At 42.1% G+C, this 17,339-nt stretch overlaps 1 protein-coding gene across 4 annotated transcripts in view; it reads right to left on the bottom strand.

Moving 5' to 3' along the window:
• Nucleotides 1-17,339, bottom strand: part of TBC1D22B (TBC1 domain family member 22B) — a 71,834-nt gene that overhangs the window by 43,066 nt on the left and 11,429 nt on the right. For all 4 annotated transcript variants that reach the window (XR_006733244.1, XM_045541870.1, XM_045541871.1 and 1 more), the window contains exons 3-5: nt 3,127-3,434; nt 831-1,010; nt 243-313 (exon numbers count right to left, since the gene is read on the bottom strand). Coding sequence is in view for 3 of the 4 variants with exons in the window: in XM_045541870.1 (XP_045397826.1) it covers nt 243-313; nt 831-1,010; nt 3,127-3,434 (559 nt within the window). In the remaining variant the exon portion in view is untranslated. The remainder of the gene's footprint in view (nt 1-242; nt 314-830; nt 1,011-3,126; nt 3,435-17,339) is intronic.

Here is a 17,339-nt window from a genome sequence, read left to right as displayed (position 1 = left end):
CACTGTTAAGAAAGGGAGGCTGTGACTATAGGGACAAGCTTGTGCTCTTCTATATGTGTAGGAATAAACTCTCAAGAATGTGTTTCTTTATGCACAGAAACAGGACTACAGTCCCACAGTTCTGTCACATCCAGCAGGACGAGAGAAGTCTATGGAGTAAGACCAATGTGTCCAGACTAACCTCATCAGGCAAGAAGGGCTGTGTGAGGCTCACGCTTCTCTACACAGTGGGCAGAACTCACCGACAGGAGTCTCCAGGTTACAGGTCGAACCTCCCTGGGAACCCCTGGCCAGCTACACTTCCTCAGTTCATCTGCAAACAGAACACAGCCACATTGGATTAGCTCTTCCCACAAGTGCCTGAAAACAAACTGCAACCAGCACTGCCTGATGCTTCCTACCGAAGGAGTCAGACCACCACCACCTGCTACCCATAAGCACAGGGAAAAGCCCAGAACAACAGCCCTGAGCAGCAAAGTGCCAAGGACACGCCCCTGCAGTAGCCATCCAGTCAGCTCAGAGATGAGAGTTAGAAGGGAACTGAAAGACCAGTGGGTGTGGATTTCAGTGAAAACCCCCTTGAGGTAGGAAAGACCAAGCCAGAATAGTTGCACTATGGTCTACAGGCCACAGAAACCAGTCCCACCTAATTGGGTCCCTATCCCTAGTAACATACTTCTGACTTAATACCTGCATGTCACTGCACTGGGCACCATATCAGGAGAAGCTAGAAAAGTAAAAGAAGGAAGAATAAAGAGCAATAGCTTCCAGGTCTCTGGGAATTCCAGTCACCAAAGCCCCTACCTTGCCCAGGGCTCACAAGAACTCACCTAAGTCAGTGTTGTGGCTGGAGAGAAGCTGACGGAATTTTTCTAGGCGGGTTTTCTCCCGGACGGTCATCGGGGGAGCCCCAGAAGCGTTCTGGTCTGAGATCCGGGCAACGAGGGGGATGATGGGCCGGAGAGGGAGCGACTGCTGTTTGTGGAGCGGGTTCCTCAGGCACGAATCACCTGAGGTCATGGGAAAGAGAAGAACGGGCTGTGTGAAGAGCACAGGTTCTGAAAAGCCTTAGACCTAACCGTTCAGCATCTGTGTCCTCCCCCAGGGCTGCGTGTGCCCGCGGCGCCCGGCGGAGGGGCAGTGGGGGGCGGGAAGCCAGCCCGGCTCCACTCGCCGCCCAGAGGAAGGGCTGCATTTACACCATGCGGACCAAGACACCTTATGTGCTAACACGCTCCAGGTGCTGCAGCAACTTCAGAAAACTTTCTTCATGACTCCAGAGGAAAATCAAAAAAATCAAATGTTTTCTTTCATACCCCAACCTGAAACTTGTCTCGGTGCCAAATAATCTGTTTGGTAGCAACACGGTCTAAGGCAGTGTTTTCCTTCCCTTTCCACACCACTGGGCACACGAGAAATGATGACACTGCAAAGCACACTGCAGTAAGGGAGGTGGCTGCTCTCCACAAGCCCTAGGCCCCACCTGGCCACCGCAAGGGCGAAGGGGATCAATATCCCCGGCACAACCTTAACCTGTTCTTGGCCCACCAGTGTGCCCTGCACACCAGGGAGAAGCTCTGGCCTAAGGCCATCCTGCCTTGGGTGGCTGCAGTTCCTCTCTGTTCCTACGTTTCCCACCAAAATGAACCAGTTTTTAATTCTGCCAGGATATGACTGAAATTACAGGACACAGACTCAAGCTGAACTCTGTCTGGTTCTGGAGATTTCTAGAACAGATGGTCAGCAGGAAGAATAAGTAGTATAGGACTAACATGTATCGAGTGCTTACTATGTGTAAGGCACCATGCCGGTCACTTACACATATGATCTCTCATTGGGTTCTTACAATATATGGCAGGAATTTATAACTATTTACGGATGAGAAACTACAGCTCAGAGAGATTTAGTAATTTATAAGTGAGAGCTTATATATCTGGGCCTTAAAAAGTAGTAGTTACAACAAAAATTAGAGAGTGAATTCTAATTAACTAGTACTACTAGAAGGCTTACAAAAACAACTGCCACAAGGCACTTGGGTGGGATGCCTAGTATAACAGGGGGCCTAGAAAATGCAGACCACACACTGCAAAGCCGAGACAGATGTGCATCTCAGATACCAGCTACGTCCAGACAGATGCACACAGGAGGGAACCTCCGTGAGGAGAATGCTCTGGGGGTCCTTGCTGCACAAGGACAGCTCATCAGGGATTGTGGTGGGGGCCTTCCTCATGCTGGGAACCTTTGGAGACCTTCAATCATGGTGCACAGACACCTTCCACAGCCTGTAGCTGTGGGCATCCAAGTCAATCAACATGAAATGCCCATCTGGGCATGGCACAGAAGGTTCAGATACAGTCCAGGGCTCTGACAACCTTCCACTTCCTTTTCATCCTTTACCAGTGAGCCATTTCAACTCTCACTAGAATGAAGGCACTTCCCTCTCCAGCTCAGAACAACCAACTTCCATAACATCCATTAATGCAACATTAAACACAACAATGAATACTGAAAAAAGTATAGTGAGAGCCCCCAAACGTTTTATAAAACCACCCTTGCCTCAACCAGTTACTGAGGCCAGTTTCCTGAATAGAAACAGAGCAGGCCTCTCCTCCTGTCCCACCCACCCCAGCCCACCCTACCCGATGGGCAGCCTGCCTCAGGGAGCTGTGACCTGGTGCCTTCAGGCACATGTTGGTGCCTCCCTCAGGAACAGGAAACAGTGGGTGTTCTCCAGGTCTGAAGAAGTCAAACAACAGGCCAAAACGTTTGTGAAATCCAGCCACTAACAACTTTACATGCATTAGTCAATATTCGTAAACCTGACCATGCCTAAAGCCACATGAAGCCATCAAACCACATAAGTTCTGGACCCCACTACACGAAAGGAAGAGGAGAGGAGAATGCCAGGCAAGACTTGGGTGTCAGTAAGTGAGGGCCCAGAGCCACCGAGGCAGGAGGGGCAAGCACAGCTTGTGACTTCTTAGGCTCACTGAGGAACCTTGGCTTGGGCTTGCTCATTTGTCACCCAAGGGAAGATCTGAGTGCTGCCTTTTAAAAAGATCATTTTTATTTAAAATGCATTCTGCTGAGAAGGCTGAGGCTATGGAGGGGGCAGGGTGGACTTACTGGAGTTTCTGGAGAGCTGGGCATCACTGCTGGACTTTATGACCTTGTAGTTGGCAGGAACATCGGATGTCGTTGACTGGGACCGTTCCGGTTTTACCCTCAGCTTGCTGTGGTTTTCTAGAACTTGAGCTGCAGTTGCCAAAGCAACTTTTGAGTTCAGAGTTTGGAAAGAAGGTGAGGAAAAGTCCTCTTCCTCATCATCACCAATGTCCCAAGCATCACTGGTATTGCGGGCAAACTCATGAAAACTGGAGGCCTTCTTATTCTTCAGAGGAATCGTGTTGACTTTTGACCGTTCTTTAATGAAACTTCAAGAAAGGAGACACCATTACCAGGGAATGGTCTGACACACCTGACCACCTTCACTAGCTTAATACAAGATTAATAATATTACAAACAACCCCATACATACATTAGCTTCTTCAAACAAAAACCACCACATCATTCCTCATCTAGATGCATCCAGGCCAGCCCTATGTAGCAGAGACAGATGCAGCAGAGATAGCGATGGTCACCAAATATCCCATGTGTTCCTCTATGTTTCCCAGCCCCCTTGCACTTAGGCAAGGCTATGCCTAGTTCTGGCCAATAGGCTGAGAAGGAAAGTGAGGTAATCACTTTCAGGCCAAAGTATAAAAGAATAGGCACGGGTTCTCTATAACCTCTCTTCTGTCATGGTGACTGGCAAGGTTTCAAATGGTGGCGCCTCCCTCAGCCTGGGTAAGCAAGTGACTCTGTGGAGCAGAGTCTGCTTCTACCCTTACTTCTTCACCCCATTTTGGACACGTAGCACGAACAAGAAATAAACCTTTGTCGTGTTAATCCACTGAGATTTCACAGTTAATTTGCTATGACAACATAACCTAAACTATCCATTAGAGTGGGACATAAACTACTGGCAGAACAGGAAATGATTTTAGGTATTCCATATATATAGCATTGAACATTAAGTCGCAATATGAAAAGTTGTTCCCTTTTTTATTTTGTTAAAGTCCTTCTGCTAGCCTTGAGCAGAAAGTCTAAGTTTGGTGCTACTCTGTCTTTAAGATTCTTTTTTTTTTTTTTAACAAAATGAGGGCAGCGTCAGGATCAACATATTTGCTAGCAATAGGATTTGATGTGGAATTTAATAAGACTGTTTTGTTTTTCACTGTGTGTATTTTTAAGGTTACTTTCTATTTATTGCAAATATTATTGGTTTTCCATTTATGGAAGTACAAGGTTTATTTTTAAAAAATAAATCTATTTGAGTAAATGAGTACTTAATTAAAATGTATTTAGTAAATAATAGTACAGAATATGGCCAAAAAAAAAAATCATGAATATGGTACATGACTGAAGTTTGGGAAACACTAGATTAACCTATTGAGAAAAGGGGACCTAGTCCAAAGAGTCATGTGAACCATTCCTACCTTCCTAAGCTTTTTCTCTTTGTGTCCTGAGCCCCACTCCCCCTTAAGGTCTGGGGGGCCTTTATTCTCGTTCCAGGAGACTGGTTAGGACACTTCTAACTCAGTCTCATCTAGCATCGCTCAGACCCCAAACAGGGAAGCAGAGGGTATAGTCTTGTGTGAGTTTACAGTACATGGGGACCAGAATGTAATGCAGTAAAAACATCATTGAAATGCCTCACTGTTTGCCCCTAGCAAGACAGGGTAACTCTAGAGGCTCTGCCAGAAGGGCAGAAGTTCCCCCATCTCCAAGAGAGATTTCTTCCCTTCAGATAGAGGTGGGTGGTCTGCTAACCTGTCCTCCCTCCCTAAATGAGTCCAATACTTACTGTAAAAGAGAGTTCAAATTATTAATGTCAATAAATACAGTTTGGTAACTCATACAGCTCATCAGAATGTCCCTATTATGAAAAAGTGGTATCACTGTGGCATTATTTGTGCACACTAATAACAAGAAAAGGAAAATCTATTACACAAAATACAAAAGAATACAAGATTATAACAGCCCAAATGCCATGGAAACAAGATACCATTTTTCACCGATTCAATTAGCAAAGATTTAAAGACTTATACTCTTCAGTGCTGACTAAGGTGTAGTGAGACCAACTAATTCTGCAGGAGGGGGTATATGTTGTATAATCCTCTGGAACACAATCTGGCAACGTACACACCATGAACCTTAAAATGATTCATAACCTCTGACCATAAGATACAAAGATGATCTAAAATAGTTTATACCAGGGTTAGTTATTTTGGTTAAAATTACAAACAATATAAATATCTAGAAATTGGAAATGATGTAATAAATTATGGTTTAACTACCAGATGGAATGTTACACTGCCATTAAAAACCATACCTTGAAGGCTATTTAACATTAGCAAATGATCTCAATACAGTGAATGAAAATAGGGCCCAAAATTATACATTTCTTATGATCTCTGTATTAAAAAAAATATGTGCATAAAAAAGACCAGGAAGAAAATACATCAAAATCTTAACAGTGCTTATCTTTAGGCTATGGAATTATAGGTGATATTTAATTTCATTTTTATAATTCTCTGAATTAGTCACATTTCCTACAATGAACATATCATTTCTATTAATCAGTGGAAAAGGTTGTTTTGCTGGACTTCATCAATTCCCAAAGAGTACACATAAGCCTATTGAAAGAAAAATAGGAAACAAAGAAGTGCCCAAACCAAAGCAAATAAAACTGAGGGAATGCAGCACAAATATTTGCATATATAAAAATCCACCTATTGGCCAAAAGGCAAATTGCTCCTCTGCAGACATACTGAGGCTGCATGTTCTGCACTCATCCACCGACTGCTTCTCCTTTGTGAAAGGGAATCCAGGATCCACCACCTGCAGTAGCAACTCAGGGGGTCTGCGGCTGAGAACAAATCGGCAGATGTGTAAGAAAGATCTGTCGTCTACGAAATACTACACAGGAGTATGTGGTTACTATCGTTTTCCTTCTTGGAGGCTACAAAGATTGCATAAATACTGGAAGCTTTGAGAACTCTTTAAATAAATCACCAAATCAAGAAGCTGACTTTTCACTCAGGTCATAAAGCTGACCGGAAACTGATGGTCTAATATGGGGTGAAGCATATGCAAACCCTGGCCTAGGAGAAAACAGGACAGCAAGAGGCAGGCCATGCTGAGTGGCAGGTTCTAGCAGACGACCAGCTTCCCATCCAAATGAAGGAGGTAAATCAGCTGGATCGGGGGGTATGTGGGTGTTTATTATGTTTTTCTTATACCTTTTTAATGCATTAGAGGTTTTCATTACTTTTTTATTTCAAAATATCAATGGGATACAAATGTTTTTGTTACATGGATACTTTGTATAATGCTTAAGTCAGGACTTTTGGTGTGTCTATCACCAGAACAGTATTCATTGTACTCAGGTTGTTTTCCCTCACCTCCCTCCTTCTTGGTTTGCAATGTCCTTTATATCTCTTTGGGCCCGTGTGTACACATCGTTTAGCTCCCACTTAGTAGTGAGAACATAAGGTGTCTGGTTTTTCCATTCCTGAAATACTTCACTTAGGATAATGGTCTCCAGTTCATCCAAGTTGCTGCAAATGACATTATTTAATCCTTTTTATGGCTAAGCAGTACTCCATGGTATATACACACCACATTTTCTTTTTCCACTCATGAATTGATGGGCACTTAGGTTGGTCCCACATCTTTGCAATTGTGAATTGTGCTGTAATAAACATTCAAGTGCAGGTGTTTTTTTTTGATAAAATGACTTCTTTTCCTTTGGGTAGATATCCAGCAGTGGGACTGCTGGATCAAATGATACATCTACATTTATTTCTTTGAGGAATCTCCATACTGTTTTCCATAGAGGTTGTACTGATTTGCAGTCCTGCCAACAGTGTATAAGTCTTCCTTTCTCTCTGCATCCACGCCACTATCTATTGTTTTTTTACTTTTTAATAATGGCAATTCTGATAGGGGTAAGGTGGTATCTCACTGTGGTTTCAATTTGCATTTCCCTGATGATTAGTGATGTTGAGCATTTTTTCATATGTTTCTTGGCCATTTGTCTATCTTCTTTTGAAAAACTACTGTTCATGTCTTTTGCCCATTTTTTGACGAGGTTGTTTGTTTTTTTTCTTGCTGATTTGTTTGAGTTCTTTATAGGTTCTGGATTAACATCCAGTCCTTTGTTGGATGTATAGTTTGCAAATATTTTCTCCCATTCTGTAGGTTGTCTATTCACTCTGTTGATTATTTCCTTTGTTGTGCACAAGCTTTTTAATTTAATCAAGTCCCATTTATTTATTTTTGTTGTTGCTGTAAATGTCTTTAGGATCTTAGTCATAAATTCTTCGTCTAGGCTGAAGTCTAGAAGAGTTTTTCTCATGTTTTCTTCTAGAATTTTTATGGTTTCATGCCTTACATTTAAGTCTTTTATCCATCTTGAATTAATTTTTCTATATGGTGAAAGAGAGGTGGTCTTGTTTCATTCTTCCACATGTGGCTATCCAATTTTCCCAGCACCATTTATGAAATAGGGCTCCCTTTCCCCAGTGTATGTTATTGTCTGCTTTGTCAGAGATCAATTGGTCATAGCTATATGGTTTTATTTCTGGGTTCTCTATTCTTTTTCATTGGTCTACATCTCTACTTTTATACAAGTACCATGCTGTTTTGGTTACTATAGCCTTATAATCAAGTGAGGTCAGGTAATGTGATGCCTCCAGATTTTTGATCTGTTGTTGAATTCAGTTGCTAGTATTTTGTTGAGAATTTTTGTATCTATGTTCATAAGGGATATTGGTCTGTAGCTTTCTTTTTCTGTTGTGTCCTTTTCTAGCTTTGGTATCAAGGTGATACTGGCTTCATGGAATGAGTTAGGGAGGATTCCCTCCTTCTCAATGTTATGAAATAATTTCTGTAGGATAGGTACCAGTTGTTTGTAGGTCTGGTAGAATTCATCTGTGAATCCATCTGGTCCAGGGCTTTTTTTTTGTCGGGAGATTTTTTATTACTGCTTCAATCTTGCTGCTCATTATTGGTCTGTTCAGGATTTCTATTTCTTCCTGATTCAGGCTTGAGAGGTTGTGTGTTTCCAGGAATTTATCCATTTCCTCTAGATTTTCTAGTTTATTTGCGTAGAGATTTTCAAAGTATTCACAGATGATATTTTGTATTTCTACAGTATCAGTTGTTTTCATTTTTGATTGAGCTTATTTGAGTCCTTTCTCTCCTATTTCTGGCTAATCTGGCTAGTGGTCTATCAATTTTACATTTTCAAAGAACCAACTTTTGTTTCATTGAGGCTTCATTTTTTTGGGGGGGGGGTTTCCATTCATTTACTTCTGCTCTGAGGTTTGTTATTTCTTTCCTTCTGCAAGCTTTGGGTTTGGTTTGCTCTTTTTCTAGTTCCTTGAGATGTGACATTAGGTTGTTAATGTGTGATCTGTCATTTTGATGTAGGCATTTGAACTTTCCCTTTTGCTGTATCCTACAGATTCTGAAAGCTTATGTCCCCTATGTCATTCAGTTCAAGGCATCTTTGAGTTTCCATCTTAATTTCATCATTGACCCAAGGATCATTAATTTCTACGGCTTTTTGTAGTTTTGAGTGTTTCTCTTGGAATTAATTTCTAGTTTTATTCCACTGTGGTCTAAGAAGATATATGGAATGATTTCTATTTTTTTGGATTTTCTAAGGCTTGTTTTGTGACCTAAGACACGACCAATCTTGGAAAATGTCCCATGTGCTGATGAGAAGAATGTATATTCAGTAGTTCTCGGGTAGAATGTTCTGTAAATGTCTGTTAGGTTCATTTGTTCTGGAGTCCTCTTTAAGTCCAGTGTTTCTTTATTCATTTTCTGCTTTAATGATCTGTCCAGTTCTAGTTCTGTCAGTGGGGTGTTGAAGTCCCCAGCAATGAAGATGCTACTGTTTATTTCTTTGCCTAGATCTAGAAGGATTTGCTTTATGAAACTGGGAGCTCCTACATTAGGTGCATATATATTTAGGGTTATTATGTCTTCTTGTTGAATTCCTCCTTTTATCATTATATAATGACCATCTCTGTCTTTTTTAAATGTCAATTTAAAGTCTATTTTATCTGATATGAGAATGGCTACACCTGCTTGCTTTTGGTTTCCATTTGCATTAAAAAGTTTTTTCCCATCCCTTTACCTTGAGTCTGCGTGAGTCACTGTGATTTAGATCTGTTTCTGAGAGAAAGAAAATATTTGGGTTGGGTTTTTTCATTCATTTAACCAATGTATGTCTTTTAAGTGGGGCATTCAGACCATTTATGTTAAGTTGATATGTGAGATGCTCTGTTCATCATGTTAGATGATACTTTATTGTTTTATTTTCTCTCTTGTGCTATTGTTTAATAAGAGCTGTGAGCTTTAACTTTTGGGTGTTTTTACACTGGTGGGTATTTAATGTGCTATTTGAGCATTTCCTGTAGGGCAGATCTAATAGTGACACATTCCCTCAGTGTTTGCTTGTTTGGAAAAATCTTCATTTCTCCATCATTTATGAAACTTAGTTTTGCAAGATACAAAATTCTTGGCTGCAAGTTGTTCTGTTAAGATGACTAAAAATGGGGCTCCAATCCCTTCTGGCTTGTATGGTCTCTGCTGAGAAATCTGCTGTTAGCCTGATGGGTTTTCCTTTGTAGGTTAATTGTTGCTTTCATCTTGCTGCTTATAGAATTTTCTCCTTCTCTTGACTTTGGCCAGGTTGATGACTGTGTGTCTTGAAGATGTCCTATTTGCTATGAATTTTTCTGGTGTTCAATGACCATCTTGTATTTGGATATATGAATTTCTGGTGATACCAGAGTTATTCTCCTCAATAATTCCCTCAAATAGGTCTTCCATGCTTTTTGCTTTTTCTTCCTCTCCCTTCAGGATACTTATAATTCATATATTGGCTCATTTCACATAGTTGCATTAAGTAATTGTTCATTTTACTTTATTACTTTTTCATGTTTGGCTGACTGGATTATTTCGAAAGTCTTGTCTTTGAGCTCTGAGATTCTTTCTTCTGCTTGGTCAAGCCTGTTGTTGAAGCTTTCTGCAACATTTTATAATTCTCTAAATGACTCTTTCATTTTTTTAAGTTTTGTTATATCCTTTCTTATGTTGTCTATCTCTTTAGCAAATTTTTCATATTTTTCATCCACGTCCTAAAATATTTTTTTGGTTTGTGTTGGTTTTCAGATTTCTCCTCAATCCCATTCATCCTGTTTGCCATCCACATTCTGAATTCCATTTCCATCATTTCAGCAATTTCCTTTTGGCTGGGGTCCATTGCTGTGGATCTGTTGTGAACCTTTGGGGGTGTTGAATGAGCTTGTTTTTTCATGTTGCTGGAATTCTTTTGCTGGTTTCTTCTCATCTGAAGCCTCTTCTCTCACTTCAGGGCTGATAGGTTTGTAGTACACCTGTTCTTTGCTGGGAACTTTCCTACTTAGTGAGAAAGAGGAGAGATCCCTAGACAGCACTTTTGTGTCCTACTCTGGGGGACTGATCTGGCAGGAGAGGGGTGGATGCACTGAGAACCTGTAATGCAGCTGTTCTCCTGCAACATTCCATTCCCCTGTGGTAGTCACAGTCCAAGCTGGTGCTGGGGAACATAGGTTCATATTGGTGGATTGGTTCCCAGGCCACTGTTGGAAGCTCTTCCTGGGTGTTAGGCAAGTCCCTCTCCATGGAGGTGGGTGGCATAACCTTAGCTGGCACCTGGGTGCATTGTGAGACCTTAGCAGATGCCTGGGCATGTTGCAGGACCTTGGCCAGTGCCTGAGCAGGTCATGGGACCTTAGCAGGCACCTAAGTAGGTTGTGTGACTTTGGTGGGTACCCAGATGGGTCAGCGGGCCCTGGTAAGAGCCTGGGTGGGTTGCAAGACCTTGGTGGGTGCCTGGGTGTGCCACAGAATCACAGCCAGCAGTGGGGTAGGTCACAGGACCTTCACAGGTGCCTGTGTATATCACGGGACTTTGGCAGGTACCTGGGAGCATCGTGGTACCGCAGCCAGCAGCATGGCAAGTTGCAGGACCTTTGTAGGTGCCTGGCTGTGTTGTGGGACTGCAGCTGGCAGCACAGCAGGTTGCAGGACTTCGGCAGGTGCTTAGGTGCAGCAGGGGACCACAGCCAGTTGTGGGGTGGGTCATGGGAGCTTCATGAGTGCTTGGGCATGTCGTGGGACTGCAGTCAGTAGCAGAACAGGTCAAAGAACCTTGGCAGATGCCTGGACAGGTCAAGGGGCCTTGGCTGGTGCCTGGGCAGGTTGTGGGACTGTGGCCAGTGGCAGGGTGGGTCGTCAGGCTACAGCAGCTGGGCCACCCATGGCTGGTGGGCCTGGGGAGACATGCAGTGCCCAGCTAGGGAGTGGCAGTGGCTGGGGCTCTCCCTCCATCCAGGGTAGTCAACTCTGGCAGCTGCTATGGTGCCACTCAGGTGGTAGCAGCAGCAATATTGAGATGGTGAGATGGCAGCAGCAGATGCTGAGGGCCAGTGGGCACCTGCTCTGCTGGGACCCCTGGGAGGTGGCCAGTGGGAGGAGTTTGGAAGGTGCACAGCACCCAGTCATGGTGTGTGTGAGAGTACCTACCCTCCCTACTCCCTCCCGGGCCTGGCAGGGGTAGTGGGGAGATGGCTATAGTGAAGTTGACCCCTCTGCAGACCAGGCACTCTGGGGCTGAGAGTGCACAGTGGCATCTGTTGCAGCAACCTGAGACCAGAAGCTGGCGGGACCCCACTGAGCCTGCTCTCCGGTGCAATGCTGCTGCACGGTCTCCAAGCAGCTCCCTAATTAGTGTGGAGGCCTGCTGTGGTGGGGGAGCCCCTCACAGCTTGTGTTGCAGCGTCCGCTGGGGGAGCACAGAGCCCTGGGGAACTCTCCCCTAACACTTCCCCATGTGTGGACGCTTCCCCCAGGTACCTTCCTATCTCGTCGAGCAGATCACCCCAGTTCTCTCTCCCCCACTTTGGGTGTCTCCAGTCACTTTTGATAATCCACAAAGCTCTCGCCAAGCGTTAGCCCACAACCTTTAATCCTCTCCTTGAGAGCAGCGAGTGCAGGCTGCTTCTAGCCTGCCGTCTTGGCCCCGGTTTTCATTATATTTTTGAAGCAGATGATAATTCAATACAATTGAAGTAGATTATGAACTGGAATTTATGCAAATGAATACTTGCAAATAGAAATTGAAGGGCACTTTCCAACACAATGAAGAAGAAAGGAGGAAGGAAAGGCTGTCATTCCCTGTGACAGAAAGATATGAGATTCAAGGCAGACCATTTTGAGGCTGCCAGAAATTATTTTAGGGACACCTAGCCCACAAAACCAAAACTCAACCAACCAATTTAAAAGTCATCTCTGTCCTGAGGAAAGAGGCCATTATAGAGGAAGGGGTTGGTGTCACCTATCAAAGGGTAGGAGTTTGAGGACAAAACAAGGTTGGTGAGAACCTCCCACCAGAACAAAAGAGGAAAGCAAGTAGTGAAAAGATACTTTGGGTCACTTCTGAGAGAAAGAAGAAAACTCTACAGACTAGGGACAATGAAAAACAATGGTAAGACTTAAGGTTTTGAAGCTTTTCCATGTTTATTAATTTTGCTCTCTCCAGAGGAGAAACCTAAGCTCATACATATACACATAAGTAAAAATTAACATTTATTGGCTACTCACTAGGTACCAGTACTAATTTTTATATATACCCATTTTCTAATTTAATGATTATTAGTAAGCCTATGAGGTAGGTACTATTATTCCCACTTATAGATAAGGGAACTGAAGCTTACTAAACTAAGGTCATGAGCAGGCACTGAAGTCTGGGCTCAAATCCAGGTCTACCTGACTCCTGAGCCAGCATGTGCTAACTACTCCATCTAGAAAAACTAGTTAAAAAGAAGAGAGTAAAGGCCTAGAAGGATCTGCAGCCTGGGAAGAGGAGTTGCCAAATAAACTGAGCCCCACACCAGCTATAAGTTTCCCCAACAGCCCAACGCTCTCACCTTGTAGGAGAAACTTCCTGTCTACCCAGAATAGACTGTGTGTGTCACTTAGGTAGCCTGGAAGGAAAGAAGCCACATCTAGGGATGGGGTCCTTGGAAGAGAGACGTCTCCCCTCCTTGTTGATCTCAGTAGTTACAGAAAAAAGTTAATCCAGGTAATTCCAGCTGGGGATACCTTTAGTTTATAGGCTACCTCATTTTAACACGGTCCCAACTATTATACCTAACTCAAGGTACAAGAGTGCCACGGTGTGGTTTGAAGTTTAATCAGGATTAAACACAACTATGTGAAAGTTACAACCCAACTGACCTCTGATGGATACCTTCACCATACCACCTTACGACTGTATGCCAAATTATAGTTTAGAAAACACCTTTACAGACTCCTCATTCAATCCTCACAGCAACTCTGTGAGGTGAGTCTTACTATATTTTATGGATGAAGAAATTAAGGCTCAGAGAGTTTAAGTAATATGCCCAAGGTCATGGAGATATTAACTGGCAAAGAAAACGGGATCTGAAAAGTGCAGGTGACACTAAAAACTTTCAAAAACATAACGAATGGCACATTTGAGCAAGACTTGGTGAAAGGTTTGCTGACTGGTGAAGAGTAACTTGTTAAATAGTAACACAAATACTTCAGAGTATGTTTGAAAAAAAAAAAAAAGAGTGGCCATAGGTTACACTGATTGGGAAGACCAAAAAAAAAAAAAAAACAACCATTCCATAATTTGATACTACTACACTGTTTTACTGATGTGGTTGTTCCACTTAACAGAATTTTTTAAACAAATGTTTGACACCAGTAAGTGATTTGAAGCAAGTGGAGAAATTTAGTAACATTCAAATAAATCAGTCATCTTAGTAACCAGTGTGGCTTCATGTGAACTTGCTTTATAACTCAGAACTAGAACCTATCATACTTTAGCACCAATTCAGAAAATAATAAATTTAGAAGCTTGCTATCCTATCAAGTGGCCAGTGGAGCTGCTCATCAGTGAGACTAGTTTCATCTGAGCTATAAAAATTACTGCAGCCAATATTATCACTAATAGTAATAATCTGGCAAATCGAAGTCAATATACATGGACAGGGAATGACTTGCTGTGCTTGTGCAGTTTAGATGACTGAAGACCCTATATAAAGGCTTTCACTGTGATGGGGATTAGCCACACAGTAATTAATGATGGTCTGAAGTGGAACAATAATCATGTAGCAGAGAAAGTCATAAAAATGTCCCAACAAAGGTACTAAAATAAGGGCAATAAATGTTTTATAGCAACAATCTGAAAGAGTAAAACAATCTGGTACAGACCTAGATGTGGTCTCATGTTGTGCAGTATTAATATCAAACCACCACAGACATGAAAAAGGTGAGCAATTAATTGAGTGACAATTAAATTCCCCCCAAATTGCAAAGCTAAGTGATTACTTCTGTTGAAAGTCTGACTACAACTCTGCTGAATGACCAGTGAAAATATTCATTGTTTTATATCACTAACAGGTAAGAAAACAAGAGTATATAAAGTTTGCCTTGGCAGTTTGGGATATGGTGATATTCTGAAGATATGTCCTAAATATAGAATAAGGGAAAGCTCAGTTGATGACAGGTGCAGATGGCACATGGTGACCCTGATCAAAACATAAAATGAGACAGTAGACCTACTATCATAGGTCTACTTACATATGAGTGGATGGAAAGATTTATATGTTAGCCACATATTTATCAAAGGTTATTATAAAATGTGTTGGAATGGATCTATTACTAATCAATAACTCCTGGCTGCGACGAGAATGCTTTTTGTTACAAGAGAATACTCAACTGTGATGCTTAAATAGGAAAGACCACAATGTCAGGACTTGGGCTGGTGTGTCTGCAATTCTCTTGGCCCTTCCCTCAGGATTACCAGTTAGCTGCCATAGCTTTCAGCATCTTACTTCCATTCTACCACATTCAAAAAGCAGGGAACAAGTGAGTGGCAGCAAAAAGAGGCTTCCTTCATCGTATGATCTCTCTGATCAAAAAAGAATATCTTTCCAAGAACCCACCCTTAAGAGACTTTCTTTTATAGGCCAGAACAAATGAGATGAGACCACCCTAGACCAGTCACTGGGATTACAAAAAAATTATCATAAGAGGCTCAAACTAATTCTAATACCTGCCCTAAGTGTATTTTTGCTTACTCAATATCTGAATAAAATTATGGTTCTTAAGCATGGAAAAAGCAAGCAGGGTCAGGGATGACTACCAAGGTAATCAATAGTGCCTGCCACATGTGCCAACAGACCAGGTAATCTATCCTTGATAAGAAAGAAAGAGAATTCATTCTATTTAATGGACAGACTACACAGATATCACAGAAAACACGCTCCCCTTGTGAGGAGCTAATATAAAAGGTGCACACCAAGGAACATTAAAGAAAAGCCCACTGTTTAAGTAAACGAGATAGCTTCATTCTCTCATTCCAGAAACATGTACTCAGTGCCTACTATGTGCCACATGCTGTTCTAGGTGCTAACGGTATACGGGTGAACAAAACAAAGTCCCTGGCCTCAAGGAGCTTATACTAGAATGGTTTCTGAGATAATAAGTGTGCATCTTAGAGACAAGAACAGCAGTCATGCTCCCACAGTAATTCAGAAGACTGTGTCTTCTACATACTTGCCAAATCACAAAAAGAACAAGTAGGTAGAATTATAGAAAGTATACCACATATTCAGCTAAGTTATTTAACAGTGGCTCACGCCTGTAATCCTAGCACTCTGGGAGGCCGAGGTGGGAGGATCGTTTGAGCTCAGGAGTTCGAGACCAGCCTGAGCAAGAGAGAGATCCCATCTCTACTAAAAATAGAAAGAAATTAACTGGCCAACTAAAAATATATATAGAAAAAATTAGCCAGGCATGGTGGCGCATGCTTGTAGTCCCAGCTACTCGGGAGGCTGAGGCAGAAGGATTGCTTGAGCCCAGGAGTTTGAGGTTGCTGTGAGCTAGGCTGACACCACAGCACTCTAGCCCGGGCAACAGAGTGAGATTCTGTCTCAAAAAAAAAAAAAAAAAAAAATTTTTTTTAAATACCGATAATGTATATTTCATATAGCATTTTTGTAAGTATTCAAAAATACCTTAATGCACATTATATTTTTTCCTTCTTTTTGTAAAAGACTTTATTTATTTAGAACAGTTTTAGGTTCTTAATAAATCAAGAGGAAGGTACAGAGATTTCCTATCTACTCCCTTCGCCGCTATATGCACAGCCTCCCCCATTATCAACCGCCCCCACCACAGTAGTACATTTGTTACCATCGAGGAACCTGCACTGACACATCATAATTACTCTAAGTCAGTAGTTTAGGTTAGTGCTCACTCTGGTGTTGTACACTCTGTGGGTTTGGATAAATGTATAAGAGCATGTTTCCACCATTATAGTATTATACAGAGTATTCTCACCACCCTAAAAACTCTCTGTGCTCCTTCTACTTATCCCTCCCCTAAGTCCCACCCCTTGGCAACTGCTGATGTTTTTACTATCTCCATAGTTTTCCCTTTTCCAGAATGTCAGATAGTTGGAATTATAATTGCACATTATCTTTACTTCCCCATTGACTGTGAAGGAAGAAAGGGTGGATATAATTACACAGGCTCCCGAAGGGTAAGCACCTAGGTCTACACCTCCCAAACCATTCAGCTATCATTACAAACTACAACTTTCCCAGAAAGAAGTCTCTAAAATTAAGATTTAACTAGAGTCTCTGTTGTGTTTGAGAATAATTTGTTAGAGATTTACTAAAGAAATAGCATCCAGAGAGCTTTTAACTCTGTATCTATGCCTGGGTCTCCCTGAGTGTGTCAAAGAGAAAGAGAACCTAGAGAATGCCAATGTAAAGTTATATTTTCCCAGTTCTCATAGCGTAAGTGAGGAAAAGGTGGCAGAGCTATCAATATTCAGAAGCAAGTAAGTCCCAGAAACCAGATCTCATGCTAGAAGACCTGGGGGTCAGCAATTACCTGGGTTCAGGGACCAATAAAGACCTTTTAACATTCTCTTTTGACCAGAGAATCTAACACCAAACCCCAAAACACAAAATCTCTACTGTGAGTTAATTTCCCATTTAGTAATGGACCATTTGGAAGTAAGATGATTGCTCGTCCACTGGTCCAAAATAGGGCAGAAGAGAACCTGGAAAAGGCCAAAGTAGAAACTGTCATTTCAACAAAATAAAGGAGAGTGCAGGGGTGATGGAAGTAGA

Source organism: Lemur catta, chromosome 2, assembly GCF_020740605.2.
Source record: "Lemur catta isolate mLemCat1 chromosome 2, mLemCat1.pri, whole genome shotgun sequence".
Lineage (NCBI taxonomy): Eukaryota > Metazoa > Chordata > Mammalia > Primates > Lemuridae > Lemur > Lemur catta.
Note: the sequence above shows the minus strand (reverse complement) of the source record. Positions and strands in the feature narration are given on the sequence as shown.